This window comes from Montipora capricornis, chromosome 10 (assembly GCF_036669925.1).
Source record: "Montipora capricornis isolate CH-2021 chromosome 10, ASM3666992v2, whole genome shotgun sequence".
Lineage (NCBI taxonomy): Eukaryota > Metazoa > Cnidaria > Anthozoa > Scleractinia > Acroporidae > Montipora > Montipora capricornis.
In genome coordinates, this window is record NC_090892.1 from 61,961,373 (window position 1) to 61,979,690 (window position 18,318).

An 18,318-nucleotide genomic window follows, 5' to 3' on the forward strand; every position below is an offset into this window, starting at 1 on the left:
GAGAGTGCATATTTCATGCGCTCACATGGGCCCTGGGGCCGATAAGGCCATACAGGCGCATACATGACAGTGTATGGCGTGTTTATGCTGTTTTGTATTTTGTTTGCTGTTTTGGTTTTCTTTGCACTTTTTTATCTGTAATTCCTGTCATCGCTTTGTAATCTGTCCACAGCCTTTTAGGTAATGTGTTACTGTGCTTGTAACTTAAGTGTTTTGGAGACCGTTAGCATTTGGAGTGCTATTTGTACGCCTTTCCGTTCTCATGTAGCCGTGTGCTTGTGTCGCAACCCACAGTAATTTCCCGCTTAGATGCAGCTTTTTGTATTTCTCTTTCTAATTTTCGTGTTTCCAACTAGTCTTACATATATTTCTGTTTGTTAACACATTTTATATTTCTTACAGTGTCCTTAAGATGTTCAGCCACCAGGGTGAGCTTATTTTACTGTTTATTAGTCCATTGATTCAGGATTCGTTTTGGTCTTCGTGACCACACTAAGCCGGCGTTTGTTTGTGTCTATTATAGGCTCCAGTGAGCCTTCATGTCTCATGTTTCTTAGTTTTAGCCAGTGAAGTATTTTTGTAAACTAGGCCTGGTATTTCCATTCGGATTCTTTGAGTCGCTTCCATATAAATTATATTACTTTCTGTAATTTTCCATTAGGTCTTAATGTGTAATAAAGTGGTAATTTAGAGAAAAAGAAACTTGTGTCACAAATTCAAGACAAGTTTCCATAATTTGTATCAGGCTACATTGATGGATACGGCATTAATTCCTGTTATCTTGCCACTTAATACTCTCTCATCAGATGCCACATTCGAACGGCAGCTTCATGATTCAGTACATGTTCAAGGTTCAAAAGCTACATTTTATGATGATGTTGAGTTATGATTGGGTGCAAGGAGAAAAAATCCAGTGGACAAACGTAAACAACACGGGTAGCAAAGATAAAAAAAACATACACACTGTAGAGCAGTAGCCTTGTACCGACTGACTAGGCAAATAACCAAAAATAATGAAACCCCTGCAGCCCAAGCAAAAGAAGAATAATTTATGAATCAATGAAAAGTGAGGAGTTAGTTTAAACAAACGAATTACACTTTCCACTTAATAAAATTCAAGACAAGTTTCTGTAATTTTTATCAATAAATTATTACCTTCTTTATGATGACTGTGCCACGGGCTGCATCCTGCAGCTGCTGAAGGAGCAACAGCATGGTTTCCTTCTGGCTGCACAGGATCTATTACAAAACAATCAACATGAACTGCGATTAGATTGAAAAAAAAAACTGCATAAAGAACTTTCTGACTAGCAGGAAACGAAAAGAAAGACAATCTTATTCTTTAACATTTAGAAATTAGAAAGATACAGATGCAATGACATAAACTCAAAGAAACTTTCAAGGTAAATATTAGGCATTTATTGATCAGCTGGATGGGTAAATATAATTATATGAATACACTGTACACAATTGAAATACCAAAACAAGTACAGACACATGACACAAGACACAACACCAAAATTTCTAGGGACAGAGCCTTGAAGAACTCCATAGGCTGTTGCATTGACAAAACTGTGCTCCCATAAGCAGCTGTATGCAGATGACTGTTTTCAGTCAGTTAGCAGTAAGGGTGAAGTCAACCAATGTAAAATAAAACCTCAAATACCATTACTACATGTACATGTACATGTTTAAGGCATCAAGTGCTGGTTTTATGATTGTGATATATTGTGGTACAGAAGATATGGATGGATTTCAACAAACACTAAACTTGTCGAAGACTTTATATTTTGGTATTTGAGCTAGAAAACGGCTTGGGGTTGAAAGAGACTTTCCAAGAACAATGTATTCCACTTTCACTTACTAATAGGTGTTTGAATTTAAGAAACGTCTTTACAGTGACTGATATCAATTACCTTGTTGGTCATAACTGTGTGTGCTGGTTCCTGCAGCTGCTGAAGCAATATCGGCACCACTTCTTTCTGTCTGCACAGGATCTATTAGAAATTATTAATTGTAAGCTCAGTAGTGCATGCATGTTGGAATTCTATGATGGGTTCTTAAAGTAATACCCTGGCCAAATTTTGTCTTGATATCATGACCCTAACTACAATCATCTTAGAGAAGAATATATTTATTTGGGTGAAAAAAGGATTAACTATAATTTCAAGCATCCTTAAGTAACTGCCAGAAACCTCGTTTCAGTCATTTGTATCTATTACATGTAGTGACCTTGTTCGTGATGAGTGTGTGCAGTGCCACTCCCTCCTGCAGCTGCTGAAACAACATCAGCAAAGCTTGCTTCTGCCTGTGCAGGACCTATTGTAAAATAATCAATCTGATGTCAGCTTAATAACAGAAACAACAGAAAGAATTTAGAAATATCAAATACATGTACTAAGAAAAATAATTGTACTGAACATTTTAAAATTAGATAGAAAACAGAAGCCCTTTAATAAGACATTGCATGACTGAAAAGACTTTGAAGCTAAATATCAAATTGATCATCTAAAAGGAACTATGAGAGAATAATCTGACACTATTTGAAAAATAATTTAAGTGTTCAAAATCAGACCAGTATTAATAGCATGGACAGTGGGATTAATAACAAAGAATTAAGGTTATTGAATGGCAAAGAAGTTATGTCGCACTCGCCTTCTTCTTTGATGGTAGCCTGTTCCAGGCTCCCAGATAGTCGGGAAAACAAAAACAGCTGTGTGTGAAAAGTGAGTGAGGGCTTGGGCCGAGGCAACCCAAACCCCCACTCATTTTTCGTACGCATTTTTGTTCTCTTTCCTGACTATCTGGAAGCCTGGAACAGGCTACATCGATGGATACGGCATTAATTCGTGTTATCTTGCCACTTAATACTCTCTCATCAGATACCACATTTGAAAGGCAGCTTCATGATTCAGTACATGTTCAAGGTTCAAAAGCTACATAATTATGACGATGTTGAGTAAAGATTGGGTGCAAGGAGAAAAGATCTCATGGACAAAGGTAAACAACACGGATTGCAAAGATTAAAGAACATACACACTGTAGAGCTGTAGCCTTGTACCGAATGACTAGCTAGGCAAATAAACAAAAATAATGAAACCCCTGCAGCCCAAGCAAAAGAAGAATAATAATTTATGAATAAATGAAAAGTGAGGAGTTAGTTTAAACAAACGAATTCCACTTTCCACTTAATAAAATTCAAGACAAGTTTCTGTAATTTTTATCAATAAATTATTACCTTCTTTATGATGACTGTGCCACGGGCTGCATCCTGCAGCTGCCGAAGGAGCAACAGCATGGTTTCCTTCTGGCTGCACAGGATCTATTACAAAACAATCCACATGATCTGCGGTTATGAAAAAAAAAACTGCATAAAGAACTTTCTGACTAGCAGGAAATAAAAAGAAAGACAATCTTATTCTTTAACATTTAGAAATTAGAAAGATACAGATGCAATGACATAACTCAAAGAAACTTTCAAGGTAAATATTAGGCATTTATTGATCAGCTGGATGGATAAATATAATTGTATGAATAATACATTGTACATAATTGAAATAACAAAACAAGTGCAAGAACAATATAATTATACTTAGACACAAGACCAAAATTTCTAGGGACAGAGCCTTGAAGAACTTCATAGGCTGCTGCATTGACGAAACTGTGCTCCCATAAGCAGCTGTATGCAGATGACTGTTTTCAGTCAGTTAGCAGTAAGGGTGAAGTCAACCAATTTAAAATAAAACCTCAAATACCATTACTACATGTACATGTTTAAGGCATCAAGTGCTGGTTTTATGATTGTGATATATTGTGGTACTGAAGATATGGATGGATTTCAACAAACACCAGACTTGTCGAAGACTTTATATTTCGGTATTTGAGCTAGAAAACGGCTTGGGGTTGAAAGAGACGCTCCAAGAACAATGTATTCCACTTTCACTTACTAATAGGTGTTTGAATTTAAGAAATGTCTTTACAGTGACTGATATTAATTACCTTGTTGGTCATAACTGTGTGTGCTGGTTTCTGCAGCTGCTGAAGCAATATCGGCACCACTTCTTTCTGTCTGCACAGGATCTATTAGAAATTATTAATTGTAAGCTCAATAGTGCATGCATGTTGGACATCTATGATGGGTTCTTAAAGTAATACCCTGGCCAAATTAACTACAATCATCTTAGAGAATAATATGTTTATTTGGGTGAAAAAAAGATTAACTATAATTTCAGGCATCCTCAAGTAACTGCAAGGCACCTTCTTTCGGTCATTTGTATTAATTACATGTAGTGACCTTGTTCGTGATGTGTGCTGCCTCCTGCAGCTGCTGATACAACATCAGCAAAGCTTGCTTCTGGCTGCACAGGATCTATTGCAAAATAATCAATCTGATGTCAGCTTAATAACAAAAACAACAGCAAAAATTTCATTACAAATATCAAATACAAAGAAAAATAATTGTACTAAACATTTAAATATTATGTAGAAAACAGATGCCTTTTAATAAGACATTAAAAAGACTTTGGAGCTAAAATTATCAATGAAATTGATCATCTAAAAAAGAGCCATGAGAGAATAATCTGAGATGTATTTGAAAAATAATACAAGTGTTCAAAGTCAGATCAGTATCAAAATAGCTAAGACTTTGACAATAATAAGATCAGTATCAAAATAGCTAAGACTTTGACAATAATAATTCAAACAGTGTGTCAGATTTTGAGAGCTGAGGAGAAATCATTTCATATTGATACCATGACATTTTTATTGTCTCAGAAATATCTAGTGAATTCCAAACCAAAAAGAAATTATAATATTATACTAACTAGTACAAAATTTGTTCGCGTAACTCGATCCTTTTTGAAGATATCTAGCAAAATGTTTATGTTTACATGTACTTGCCAGAGGTTTGAGGATTGAGTCAGATGGCTGGGAGTTCATGAAAGTGTAACTGCTACATGGAAGGAGTTTTATTATGAGAACAGGTTATCAACAAATAAGCAGTTTTGGAAAGGGAAAAGGAACCAACATAATATTTGAAAAACATCATGTAAATGGTTTTATTAATGGGCATGCATGTTACAACACAATATTAACATACTATTACAGTACCATGCAAAAGTATATGTAAGTTGACAGTCTCGACTCAATCCTCGTGAGAACTGAGGATCGCGAGTGAGTCCAGGATTGAGACTCAATTCTCTCAAAATCAAACTCGATCCTAGACACTCAATTCTCGCAAAATCATCGAGGCAAAACATTGTCAATTATTCATACTTGATTCAACTTTCGCAAAAGCATTACTCCTCGATTAAATAACAACAGGAACTGTTTAATAAGAAAACGAGATAGTGGCTATCGTTCCTGTGAGTCCTCTCTTTAAAAACTACAATCTTATGTCGTGGATTAAAATATAAAAGCAAAACAGTGAGCTTTACCACGTGATGGATTTTATCATAATTATCTCCTCTGCAATTGCACAGAATACATGTAGTTTTAAGGGCTTTTCTCTCTGGAAATACTATGGAAGTAATTTTCACTAACAAGCTTCATTGTAGGTTACAGCTAAATTGTCGGGCGGATCACGCTATGGATTAAAAGCCTGTGGAATACTTGAAATACCATGCCAGTCCGATGATGTCGAAGACTGTTTACAGTCTGTGTGATTGTTGAGTATGCTTCGATCATACGGCTGAAGGATACATGAAATTATTATTCCTCCACAATCGCACAGAATAGTGTTGTTCCTTATGATGTTTTTCCCAATTTCAGCAACAGGATTCGGAAGAGGGCTAAACTCGCTTGCTTTTCTGCATTACTCCCAAACAACATTCTCCGAGAAAATTTGGCACTCTTTTCTTTTTTTTGTATTCCCAGTTGTGTTTGTGCTATTAGTCTATCGAGGAATCAGTCAAGTGACCTGCTCATTAAATTCTCAATTTCTTCAACTTGATTCTCGATTTTCTTTACTCGATCCTCAATCCTAAGTCCTCGAGACTCGAAAGAGACCATCAACTTACTTTTGCAAGGTACTGTACATAAAGTGAAAAAAGAAAAAAAAAACGGTACCGTTATCCTGCTATGAGGTAAGAAGCAAAAAGAGAAAAAAAGAGCAACCTTGAAACAGGCAACATATGAACAGCACCCTAAATTCTTTCTCCCAAAAACCGACCTGCACCTCTAGAGCTCTTCATTATACACTCCCACTCATTCAGTTTGTCCTTAATTCTGTTGTCATTATCTTTCCACTGCTTCAGAAGTTCTTTGAAATGATCCTCATCCCATGGATCCATTTCATCTTCCTCTATTTTACGGATGGCATCTTCATATTCAGCTCCACCCAATCCTACCAGTGTTTTCTGGATCTGGTTTCTGTATTTACAGAATTCACCATCACTAACAGAGGCCTCTTTAGCATGGGCTGATACTGTATTTACACAATACTTCAAACGTACAATGTGAGACTCGCAGCTGGTGTCAGACGAATGAGGAAGTACATCCCAGCCAGTGGCTGGAGGACTATGGTTACAGATTGTCCTCAGAAGCAAAATCAAGAGAGAATTATCAAAGCCAGTGGATGACACTGAAGAGGGTTTAGCTGGATACAATTGAATCCACTGCGCTGGATTAAGGATTCCTTCTTTTCGAAGAGACCGAAGCTCAGAGTGCACTCTCTCACATTTCAATGTACTCCAAAGGTCTCGTGGATGAATTACTCTATCAAACACATGCCTCAACACTTTTGACCCCAGCCTGACCAGAAGGCAACATAACACTGTGTACTTGGTTTTTCCATCAACAGCACCTGAAACAAGTGTCAGAAAAGATCTCTTAGAGCATCATTACTGGGTTGTCGAACCCAGTCAGAATTTGCGTTGCATTTCGTCATTTTTTTTTTTCCATGTCGGGAAAAGTCTTGTCTGTCACTCCCCCGCTAAGTGGTGCCTTTGTGCATACAGTCTTCTGTGCACATTTTGCTAGGTTTTAGGGGGCTGGGGTAATGCATAGATTTCCCTGGTGCACACAGGAGAACATTTAATTAACCTGCAATGGTGTTGAAAGTCATTGTAACGCACATGACATTTTAGTGCATCTTTAAACAAACTATACCCTTATGGAGATCAAGAATCGAACGTCAATTGGATAAACAAGACAGGCGGTAAAAATAAATATCTGGAATCTTAAAAGCAACGAGTAATGGACTTTGACAACAACTATCGATCACCTGCTGAGCTGAAATCAAAGTGAGCTGTATTTCTAATATTTTACCAAGTGTGCTGTTATGTATAACACTGAAACCAAATGCAAGACCTCTGGTAACTTATGGGTTTAACAAGGAAAGGAAAAAAAGGAACTTTATTTAAGTGTCTAGTGGATTTAGTGCTGGAGCACTAATTGGGGACACTGTAAAGTCAAATTAACAATCAACGCAAATCAAGTCAAATGCTGGTTTTTGAGGAGAGGGGAAACCAGGGTACCTGGAGAAAACCTCTCGATGCAGAGTAGAGAACCAACAAACTCAACCCACATATGATGCCGAGTCGAGGAATCGAACCCAGGCCACATTGATGAGCGGCGAGTGCTTTCACCACTACGCCATCCCTGCACCCCCAATTCGGGAACATTTTGTGAAAAAACATTTATAACGAGTCACACACGCAACTTGATCGCCTGAACTTGCCTGATTATGCATAACATCCACTTGGCCTTTTGACATCCCTTTGAAAAAAACTCATAAAATATTCGCGGACCGGCCGATTTCTCTAAAATTTGAAAGGGTGATTGCTAACGAATAGAAAAAGATTTTCACAATAACTAAAAATTCCTCTGTTAAGCATGAGAATTCAACGAAGAGGTAAATGCGACTAAATTTTTTGCGAGCGTTGCTATTTTTGTGTTTTGATTGTTGTGCAAATTTTGACAGAGAATATTAAAAACTAAAAGACCTCAAAATGGGACAGCACATTACAAATAATTAAAGGTGTGAACGTGAGGGGGCTCTGCTGGCGCGACATGGTCTTAGCCCATTGACACCTAAACCGGCCGAAACCGGCCTCGCGCGATGACCCCTGAATTACCTACAAACCGGCCTCAACCGGCCGTAAAACATGGCGGCTTGCTCGGAGTTCATCTTAGGCCTCTACCCAGTCTCCCTAAGTAAATCTAAATTTTTTGTTGTTATGGAGATTTAGTAGAATAATTGACCACTCATTTGTCGTATTGTGAGCATATTTTGACAGCTGATAAGAGACCCCACAAGGGCTGGCTTTTTGCCCTTTCAATCGCGCGATCAAATTACGTGAAAACAACAGCCGATGCGCCAGATAACGCATCAAACGATGGGGATATTCATGCTTTTTTTTTCGGATTCAGAGGATCTAGGGATCTAAGGGATCTTTTATGGTTTTCCTGTAAGAGGAGGGGATACTAGAGACAACAACTTTGATGATTTGGCTTTAAAAGTGACAAAGAAGATGGTGAAAACCTAGCGACCGATGATAAACAAGAAGCTCGCTGGAATGATCAGCTCGATAATATTCAAGTTCCAGATTTCGTAGCAGCCACTGCTCTTTATTTCGTTTTAGATAATCATAATGAATGAAATATTTTTCTTAGTTTTCATAGGAGATGATCTATGGGAATTAATGGTAAACGGAACGAGTAGGTATGCCTGTCAAAAACTCTTAAAACCCCCGGAGCGCATTGCTTTTTTTCATGGAGTAAGCCGCACAGAATTAAAGGCCTTCGTAGCAATTAACGTCATAATGGGCATAGATTTGCTCCTATTTTTTGCAAATACCAAGTTTTTTTTTTCCTAAAGTAAATTGGTAATCAAAGGTATTTTCACCTTGGGCATACCTCAGAAGTTCAGTGTCTTCAACAAATAAATCAATCCGATCGTGCGTTTATATTCCGTAAATCCGAGAATACCTCCAGTGATTTTCTCTAAAATTTGAACGGGTGATTGCTAACGAATAGAAAAAGATTTTCACAATAACTAAAAATTCCTCTGTTAAGCATGAGAATTCAACGAAGAGGTAAATGCGACTAAATTTGTTGCGAGCGTTGCTATTTTTGTGTTTTGATTGTTGTGAAAATTTTGACAGAGAATATTAAAAACTAAAAGACCTCAAAATAGGACAGCACATTACAAATAATTAAATAATTATATTGATCAACCGATGGATTTTTTGCAAATAACAAGTTTTTTTTTTCCTAAAGTAAATTGGTAATCAAAGGTATTTTCACCTTCGGCATACCTCAGAAGATCAGTGTCTTCAACAAATAAATCAATCCGATCGTGCGTTTATATTCCGTAAATCCGAGAATACCTCCAGCGATTTTCTCTGTTGGTATTCTTGTGTTTTGTAAGTTATCTTTCAGTGAAAGTTTTCGAAAGAGCACTTTTGTACACAATTTGACCTTGTTTGTTCTCTCATGAAAGTGATCAATTAACTAAATTAATCTTGCAGTTTTGTGCAAATGTATTTCGACAAGCAGAAAGCTCCTCATGAAATTTTGTTTCGGCAGCAGCGTTTGTGCATAATTTTTGCATTTATACCTGCAAGAAAACAAAGCGATTGGAATAAATTTCAAGCAATTTTTATCCATTGAGTGGTTAGACTTAACTGTAAATTGCATAAGGCATATTTTGAGTTATAATATATATTTTTCAAGCGCTTTGCTTAGTTAGCGATCAAAAACTTTCCTGATTGCTTAACGCGCGCTGCTTTGAAAATTCTACCTTTACATTTTCAGTTGAGCCTTAGGACGTGTTTTCAATCACTTTTTAGCAATATTTTTACATCATCTGGAAGTTCACTGTTTCTTCTTCAAGGTGAACTTAATTCTAGAACTCAGTATCTTGTGTACATTTACTGCGCATATGGTTTATTTTTAACCCTCGCTTTCCACTGCAAAACCTCGAAAATTTTCCAAGTATCTTACACATCACACACACCGCACGCGAATTTTTCAATGGGTTAATGACCCCCCACTTGAAAAAATTAACTAGTACACTGCAGTTCAATACCACCCAATTCAGTACCTTCTGTTTTTGTGTAACTCGAACCACAGGTGACCCAGTGTACGCTTTATGGAGCGTTTAGCTCTGGTTACTTCAAGGGCCATCATTGTGATGAGTTCATTTAAGGTGGGTTTGCTTCAGTTTTCAGGGTCGTCATTGACAAATAACATTTCATACTTTCATTACAAAATTTGACCTCTTATTGGATCACATCACCACTGACATGCTCCTATACTACACAGCAAGACAGCTCAGTAATAGAGTACATGTAGTTTGCCACCCACAAGTTATGGATTCAAACCCTGTTCAAGCTAAAATTTTCCTGGCTCTACTTCTGTTTTGTTACAAAAATGAGCAATAAAAAATAAGAACGGCATTTCAACTGCTCCACAGTCATTTTCAAGTTCACGTTCAAGGGTAGAAAATTCCGCATATATACAATTTATGAAACAATGGAATGAAAGGTAAAAGCTAACTAAAGTATTTACATACAAACAAATTTATAAAAATAACAGAATGCAAAAATGAGGTGTAATTAAAAGGTGAGGAGAATGAAAACAGTACTACATGTATTAGAGGTGTTAAGCAAACAGCTTTGTGCAGATGGAATCACTCTGTTTAATTTTGGCTTAATGTCCCAAATAAAAAAAATTTCAAAAATCAAGCAATCGAACTTGTTCGAGCACTTCCTCAGGATCCTGAAGTTCTTTGCAATTTCATGTGGCTTGTTTCCATGTTGTTCTCTTACATGGTTGCCAATTACCGATCGTTTGTGTTCCTCCACACGTTAATGTAGGTGTCTGCATGTAAAGCCGGCATAATCTGCATCACACAGATCACACGTAAAGAAATATACAACGTTTTGCTGATTGACAATTGGAGGTTTAGGTTCATTAGCTTTACGCTCATCTTTGATCTCGTGCCTTGTAAGGACAGGATGTACTTTGGTATTTATCTTTCGGCTAAGATCACTATTAAAGTTGCTCAACACATATTTTGTTTGCTGATCTCTGATCTTTGAAGGACAGGGGTATTCTAACAGGAATTTCAGCTGCTTGTTGCAGGGGGCATACGAAAAACCTGATGGTGTTTTGTATGAGTGCCTCTTTAGGCACTCGCACTCTTGATGAAAAAAATGCCAGTTTGAAGAAAGTTTAAAAGCACGGTCCAGCATTGTTTTTAACAGAGAGTGTTTGTACTTCATATCAATGTAGCTATAGTGGTGCAGACGCAGCCCAGTATTCATTGGTTTTCTGTAAACCTTTCTGTCTAACCGGGTGCCATTTCTGATGATTTCCATTCCTAGGAAAGGAAGTTTCCCGTTTTCCTCAAGTTCCATTGTAAAACTAATGGAAGAATGGGTTTCATTCAATGTTGAGAGAAATGTGGAGGCAGCTTGGACATCTGGCATTATGCAGAGAGTATCGTCAACGTAGCGTTTATCGAAAGTGGGCATCTTGTTTTGGTTTGTTAGATGTTATTTGATGTTACACATGAAGCTGTACACCATCAGTGGTCCAAGAGGAGAACCCATCATGGCAATTCCATCCACCTGTTCATAGAGAACACTTTCTATAAACACTATGTTGACGATACTCTCAGCATAATGCCAGATGTCCAAGCTGCCTCCACATTTCTCTCAACATTGAATGAAACCCACTCTTCCATTAGTTTTACAATGGAACTTGAGGAAAACGGGAAACTTCCTTTCCTAAGAATGGAAATCAGAAATGCCACCCGGTTGGACAGAGAGGTTTACAGAAAACCAACAGATACTGGGCTGCTTCTGCACTACTATAGTCATGTTGATATGAAGTACAAACACTCTCTGTTTAAAATAATGCTGAACCTTGCTTTTAAACTTTCTTCAAACTGGCAATTTTTTCATCAAGAGTGCGAGGGCCTAAATAAAGGGGATCTTCACACGTTTGCATTACCCCAGAGCCCCTCATACAAAACACCATCAGGTTTTTCGTCGAAATGAAGATGACAGGGAGCATACGCCCCCTTCCCCTCCCCCTGCAACAAGCAGGTGAAATTCCCGTTAGAATACCCCTGCCCTTCAAAGATCAGAGATCAGCAAACAAACTACATGTCACTAAGCAACTTTGATAGTGATCTTAGCCGAAAGATAAATACCGAAGTACATCCTGTCTTCACAAGCCACGAGATCAAAGATGAGCTTAAAGCTAAGGAACCTAAACCTCCAATTGTCAATCAGCAAAATGTTGTATGTTTCTTTAAGTGTGATGTGTGGTTTTAGGGTTTAATCATGAATAGTACTTGGGCAGACGGAGGGCTTCAGCAACAAGGCACACCGAATGAGTAACTCTGTGTGTGTATTTGTATATTTATTATTTGTGCTTAAATTATCTTCACCATTTGTCCTTTCTGAGAATCACTATCATGATCATATCTCTTGTTTATGTACTAGTTTAAATAACTGTTTGTATGTACATGTAAGTTGTGTATTCATAGTTCCTGCTTTTGCTCTGTTACGATTCCTACAACTCTTAATGCAAATCACTTTGAACACGGTACATCAATTTTTTGCCTATTTTCTCACCGTTTATTACATGTTGTTCTTAGTTTATCAAGTCCCTCTGCAACCTAAATTTAAATTTATCTCAGGAGCACTGATTAGATGACTACTGAGGCTTTCAAACTAGTTGCTTTAAATGTGAGGGGCACTAGTAATTTTCGAAAAAGAAGAGCTATTATTTTTCACTTGGTGTCGGAAAAGAAAGGCTGATTTTATGTTTTTACAAGAAACACATTCGCAGAAAGACAGAAATATATTGGAAAAATCAATGGAGGGCCGAGGCAGTTATGTCACACGGTAGTTCAAATTCATGTGGAGTTGCAATCTTGTTCAGAAAGGGTGTCGATTGTGTTATTCACACCAAGATTCTTGATCTCCTGGGGCGTTACATAATTTTAAAAGCAGCCATCAAGGACAAAATGTATATCTTGATTGATAAGGACATCACTTGCTTTTTCAATAACTTATTGATAACGCTGCAAAATGAAAACCTGGACGATGAGGAGAATATTATTGTGGGTGGGGATTTCAATTGTCCCCTTAACACACTCCTTGATAAGAAAGGAGGAATCATGATTCCGAGGAAATCAATTGTTGCAAGTATTGGCTGTATACAAAGTGAACTTGACCTCGTTGATATCTGGAGAGTTAAAAATCCTTCCACTAAAAGTTACACGTGGAGTCAGAAATCCCCGAATATATTTTGCCGTCTAGATTACTGGTTAATCTCTATAATAATCTACATGATTGATGTTAAATCTGTCAATATAATTCCGGGTATCAAAACAGACCATGCAGCGATTACAGTAGATCTCCAAAACAGCGACAATGAAATTAAAGGACAGGGTTTTTGGAAGATGAACTGTGCTCTTCTGGAAGACAATGATTATATCAATGATGTTACATCGAAGATACCAATTTGGCTTGCCCGCAAGGTCGCCACGATTTGTCCAATGACCACATCATTTGGGATTGGTTGAAGTACAATATTAGAGCACATGCAAAACAACATTCAAAAAGAAGGGTGAGAGAAAGGAATGGAAAAGAAAACCGTCTTGAAGAAGAATATGCTAAAGCAAAACAGGTTTTTGAGGCAGATCCTAGCAACACCAATTCAAATATCTTGAATGCTGCTAAAGAAAATTTAGAAGCATTCTACGACGAGAAACTTGATGGAGTCATCATACATGCTCGCGCTCGCTGGCACGAACACGGGGAGAAAAGTTCAAAATATTTTCTTAACCTAGAAAAAATGAATCATATTAAAAAGCACATGAGGAAACTGAAAATTAGCAGCATGATCACAACTGATCCCTTCAGTATATTAGGCGAACAAAAGCGCTTTTACAAAGAATTATACAAGAGCCGAAACAGCAACAATACTGACGGGGCGCAGACAATAGAATCCTTTTTACACTCTCTTAATATCCCTGTTCTAACAGAAGAACAGAAGTTGTCATGCGAAGGTGCAATTTCTCTGGAAGAATGCACCTCGACAATAGATAGTTTTCATAATAACAAAACCCCTGGAAAAGATGGCATTCCGATCGAATTTTACAGAAAATTTTGACCTATTATTGGTGAATCTTTCACTAAATGTGCAAATGAATGCTTTAAAAAAGGTGAGATGTCGCTTTCCCAAAAACAAGCAATCATAACTTTAATCGAAAAGAAAGGAAAAGACTGTTCGCTTTTAGAAAATTGGCGACCAATATCTCTACTAAATGTTGATGCCAAAATCATGTCAAAAGTGATAGCAGCTAGAATTAAAAATGTTCTTCCAAGCATCATTCACCATAACCAAACCGGATTTATTAAAGAGCGGTATATTGGTGAAACAGTTCGGTCAATCTTCGATATTATGGAGTTAACAGTTGAAGAAAATATTTCTGGTCTAATGATTTTTATAGATTTTCAAAAGGCTTTCGACAGTTTGGAGTGGAATTATCTTTTAAACTGCCTGGAACATTTTAACTTTGGTTCTGACTTTATTCGATGGGTAACAACCTTTTACAAAAATATACAAAGTTGTGTCATAAACAATGGTATCACTTCAGATTATTTCACCCTTCAAAGAGGAGTCAGACAAGGAGACCCTCTTTCTCCTTATCTTTTTGTGATCGCAGCTGAAGTACTAGCAATTGCAGCTCGACAAAATAAAGAAATAAAAGGTATCCGGATCAGTAAGGAGGAGACAAAACTACTTCAATACGCCGATGACACAACAGCAGTCCTCTCTGACATCAACTCAGCCTGCGCGCTTTGTAAACTCCTTGACGATTTTCAGAAGCTATCAGGCCTAAGAGTTAACCTTATCAAAACAGAAGGAATGTGGATTGGCTCCTCGAGAGCAAATAAAACCAAACCACTTGGTATCAAATGGCCAGACGAAGCAATCAAAGTGCTTGGCGTATATTACTCCTACGATCCAAAATTGCTTCACGAAAAAAATTTTATTGAAAAATTAGACAGCATTAAGAAACTTGTTAACATCTGGTCTTCAAGAGGTCTTTCCATCTATGGGAAGGTGACCGTTATAAAGTCTCTAATTATTCCTAAGTTTGTTTACGTTGCGTCACTTCTACCCACCCCTAAGGATGCTATTAAAGAATTAAACCAGAGCTCTGTTATTTAAATTTATATGGAAAGGTGTGGATAAAACAACTCGCTTGTCTGTAATAAATGAATATGAAAAAGGCAGTTTAAAAATGATTGATTTAGAGACAATGATTAAATCCTTAAGACTAAAAACTTAAAAAGAATATTCAGTGTAAGCGATGGTGCGTGGAAAGATTACATACGTCATCAGCTTAAGCGTTTCGGAGGTCTTTTCTTATTTCACTGTAACTACAATGTAAAAGATCATCCTATTCCGTTGCAGTTTTATGCTGAGATGCTCCAATGGTGGGCAGAATTTCGAGACGAGTTTTCCACAGAAAAGGACTGGCAGGGCATAATATGGAAAAATAAAGATGTTCGCATAAACAATGCACCTGTATTTTAAAAGACATTTTTCGAGTCTGGCATTATTTGCATAAATGACCTACTTTTTGATTTGAATGACTTAAACTCGTATAATGTATTTTCTAAGCATGTTGGTTAAGTAAACTTTTTAACTTGGGCAGGTCTTCGCCATGCTATACCTTCTCATTTCAAAATGAGTAATTACACTTTTATGACAAGCCCCCCTACATTAGCGATTAATGACAAGGTTTTTAATGTCTTAAAAAAGAAGTCAAAGGATTATTACTCGTTGTTACTGAGAAAAAAAGCACAATTTTCTAGCAGGGGACTAACTCTAAAACATGAATTTGACCTAACCGGTGACGAACTACAGAAAGCATACAATGTATATTCTATCACATTCTGTTTGCTGTGAACCATATATTAGAGCCTTTCAGTACAAGGTCCTTAACTCTATAATTTTTATTATGTACTAATACCAAATTATACAAGATAGGATTTGCCACAGACGACAACTGTTCCTTTTGTAAGTCTCATCCCGAAACACTCAGCCACTTCTTTTTCGACTGTTTATACTCGCACACTTTTTGGAAAGAGTTTGAACTTTATTTTCATTCTATCTCAAAAGAACCTGTTTCCCTTACTTTAAAAGATGTCATAATAGGTATTGTAGATTCAAAACACCCCTTACTAAACTATTTGTTACTGATACACTGTAGCTAAGTTATACCTGTGGGACTGCAGAAGGACAAGCATGCTACCAGAAATAATTGGCCTAAAGCATAAGATTAAAAATAAGTTTGAAATTGAAAAATATGTTAATATTAAAAATAATACCTTAGATAAATTTAAACGTAAATGGACAATTAACTGTAATTTGTTGCTTAATATACATTGTATAATATTTCTTTCTTGTAGGAATCATATTGTGTCATGGTTTAGGAAGTGATTGTAATTTGATTAATGGGATTGTAATGTGATTAAGTATTGTGTAAGTAAAAGAAAAAGGAAACACTATGTAATTAATTAAGGTTTGTATTGTGTTTGTTATTAGTAATTTGATCGCTTATGTATTGTGTATGTTATAAGTACATGTGTACATGTAATTTGTTCTTAGTCTGTTATTGCTAATAAGTAAATAAATAAATAAATAAAAAATGGAGGCATCATTCAGCGGATTCGTGTATTGTGCACGAGCAGAATTTGTCATCCCAACTGTAAACAAAACAAGAAACATGGCGGCCGAGGCCGGTTGTGAAATGTGGTGGCTTCTTTTTAGTTTATTCAACAATTTTTTTTTATTTCAAAGCCATTCAATTAGGAAAATTTACTTCTCGCCGGACGTCGTTTTTAACCCACAGTAGTTTCTCCGAGATCAAGGTAAGGCAACATTTTGTAAATGTGTATGTCTTCACATTAAAAAAGCCTCTTGACCCAGTAAGCTTAAGCTTATTGGCTTGCTGATAAAACAGGTTGGTGAGCAAACAGTAATTATCCCCGCTGTATAGTAACTCGCAATTTTTCAAGTTCCACTAAATTTTTTTGTCTTTGTAAAATGTCAATCCGGCATTCGATTTATGGTATTTGTAGTAGAGACACTTACTCATAGACAGACATTCCTTTGTGTTATTTGATAACTACATGTAAACCTACGTTTTACTTTGTAATTTTTTTCAGCCAGCATTTATTACTGCCTATAAAAAGAAATTCTTTTGCAAAAAGGTAATATTGTGAAAAACAGCTTTCATTGAGTGTCATACTGGGAGGCATTTAAAATTGTTGCCAACCAACCCCACTCTCTTAAGGAAGAGTTCTTTTGCTCGCATTGTTTGTTTTCAACTTCAAATGCATTACTTGTCTTTGAGGGTTTTCACTGATACTCCTGGGGCGAGATTCCTACATAAAAGCGATGGAGTGCTCATCAGAATTTTTAAAACAAAGCCTTAAAACGAACTAGAATTTTCCAACAAACTTTTGTTTGGCTTTATATACATATGTACATGTAGTCTTTTTAGCCCGAAAAGTACTAAGGTAAACTCTATGATCAGGTTAGTTTTTGTTGTTTGTTATTTATTTTATTTTTTTGCCACACCACAGACATAATACAAAGATAACGAACAAAGAAAAACAGAGAAGAAAGAAAATTATAAAGAGAAGAAACAAGAAAAGCAATTTAAACATTGTAAGTGGTTCACAGTCATGGATTTTAATTGTGTTTCGGTCAAGGCAGAATGGAGCACACCTGTCACTTTTTCTAGGATTCCCCCTCCCCTCCCCTCCCTTTGGTTTTGGTTATAAATTGTCAAACCAGTTTCATTTTTATTTTCTTTGCTCCACTTTGTGATGACACTGAGACAACAAAAAATGAGAATTAAATTGGTTGAATTAAAAGTTTTCTAATCAAGGTTTTTTTAAAAACAAAAACAAAAAACAATTACATGTCTGGAGCAAATATACACAGTTTCAATTAAAGCAATTTCTATTTCTTCCTTGGTGAAGTCAGTCCTCTTTCATCTAAAAGGATTTCCTGCCATGTTCTCACATTCTGTCTTCCACTGCATCCACAGTGCCAGTTTCAGTGAGCAAAATTTGTCTCTCGTTGACATTGTGTTTTTCATTTCTTACAGGAGAAAATAACAGTTGGATTGTTCTATCACCACTGATTGCAATTTTCCAGCTGGGAGGGTGTTTTGTTACCAATAAAGAGTATAAATGGGCCATGTCAAGACGATGATATGCCATTATGGGGAGGACATTTCATTAAGGGTTGATGACTGAGTGTTAGCTT

The 18,318-nt window shown here is 36.7% G+C and overlaps 1 protein-coding gene across 2 annotated transcripts in view; it reads right to left on the reverse strand.

Moving 5' to 3' along the window:
• The window catches only part of LOC138018424 (protein NLRC3-like), a 66,193-nt gene that overhangs the window by 33,556 nt on the left and 14,319 nt on the right, over positions 1-18,318 (reverse strand). The window contains exons 3-9 of one of the 2 annotated variants that reach the window (XM_068865041.1): positions 6,170-6,802; positions 4,295-4,369; positions 4,000-4,080; positions 3,239-3,322; positions 2,233-2,319; positions 1,917-1,997; positions 1,156-1,239 (exon numbers count right to left, since the gene is read on the reverse strand). In XM_068865041.1, the coding sequence (XP_068721142.1) occupies positions 1,156-1,239; positions 1,917-1,997; positions 2,233-2,319; positions 3,239-3,322; positions 4,000-4,080; positions 4,295-4,369; positions 6,170-6,802 (1,125 nt within the window). Of the gene's footprint in view, positions 1-1,155; positions 1,240-1,916; positions 1,998-2,232; positions 2,320-3,238; positions 3,347-3,999; positions 4,081-4,294; positions 4,370-6,169; positions 6,803-18,318 lie in introns of both variants that reach the window. The other variant, XM_068865040.1, reaches the window with a different exon arrangement.